At 52.3% G+C, this 873-nt stretch overlaps 1 protein-coding gene across 1 annotated transcript in view; it reads right to left on the bottom strand.

The window, feature by feature from the left end:
• The window catches only part of LOC119586580, a 60513-nt gene extending 59882 nt beyond the window's left edge, over positions 1–631 (bottom strand). Inside the window, exon 1 of the mRNA XM_037935331.1 lies at positions 10–631. Coding sequence (XP_037791259.1) covers positions 10–295 — 286 coding nt within the window. The 5' untranslated portion in view covers positions 296–631. The remainder of the gene's footprint in view (positions 1–9) is intronic.
• Between the last annotated feature and the right edge of the window lie 242 nt (positions 632–873).

Genomic DNA, 873 nt, shown 5'->3' with positions numbered 1-873 from the left:
GTGGCTCACCTGACTTGGGCGTGTAGCTCCTGACGGTGTTGGCCCGCCGTGGCAGGGTGCCGTGGCCATCCGTGATCCGCTGGTACAGGTGCACCATATACCTGGGGGGGCGGTGGGTCTTGTGGTGGTAGCCGGGGCCCCCCTCCGATTTAGGCACCCCTAGTACCTGACGAAGGGTCTCTACCAGGACAGCCTCGGGGCCCTTCTTGTGGTCGTTCTGCCTCCTGGAGTGGGCGCTGCCGGAGACGACCAGCACGACCACCCACACACACATCCACAGCCATTGCCTCGCCATCGTGAGGGTCTCGATTCCTATCTCGAGCACAGGGGCGGGGCCGACTAGCTAGACCATTTCATCATCACAAAGCACAATATAAAAAACAACGACAGCGAGATAAATTACATGCAATCACCCACTTCGCAAAATCACTTCCACACTCGGAGGTCACTGTCAAAAACCTCGATAGAAAGAACTACTGAAGTGAGTTTGTTTTTTTATGCAAGCATCCAGGAACACTACAAACGCAACTGACAAGAGCAGAAAAGCCGTCAAAAGCAAAAGGCTTCAAGAGCCGAGCATGCCAGTGACGTGTCGAAGGAACGAAGCAGTACGACTCTCATTCGCGGCGTCGCAAGATACACTGAGCATCTCTTGTCGACCGACCCTTGTGTGTGCCGAAGTGGGCGGAGCTTCCTGGTGCGGAGGAGGCGGGGTTTAGACAGTGGAGTGAAAAAAGAGGGTAGGAAGTGGGCGTGGTAGTCTTTTTAGTAAATTATTCTATTATCTGGATTCAAAGAAATTAAACGAAGCGCATAAATCTAGAAAGTTTTTTTCTAGTAAATTCGTGGGTTTGATGTCATTCCACTCCAATG

This window comes from Penaeus monodon, chromosome 21 (genome assembly GCF_015228065.2).
Source record: "Penaeus monodon isolate SGIC_2016 chromosome 21, NSTDA_Pmon_1, whole genome shotgun sequence".
Classification (NCBI taxonomy): domain Eukaryota; kingdom Metazoa; phylum Arthropoda; class Malacostraca; order Decapoda; family Penaeidae; genus Penaeus; species Penaeus monodon.
Note: the sequence above shows the minus strand (reverse complement) of the source record. Positions and strands in the feature narration are given on the sequence as shown.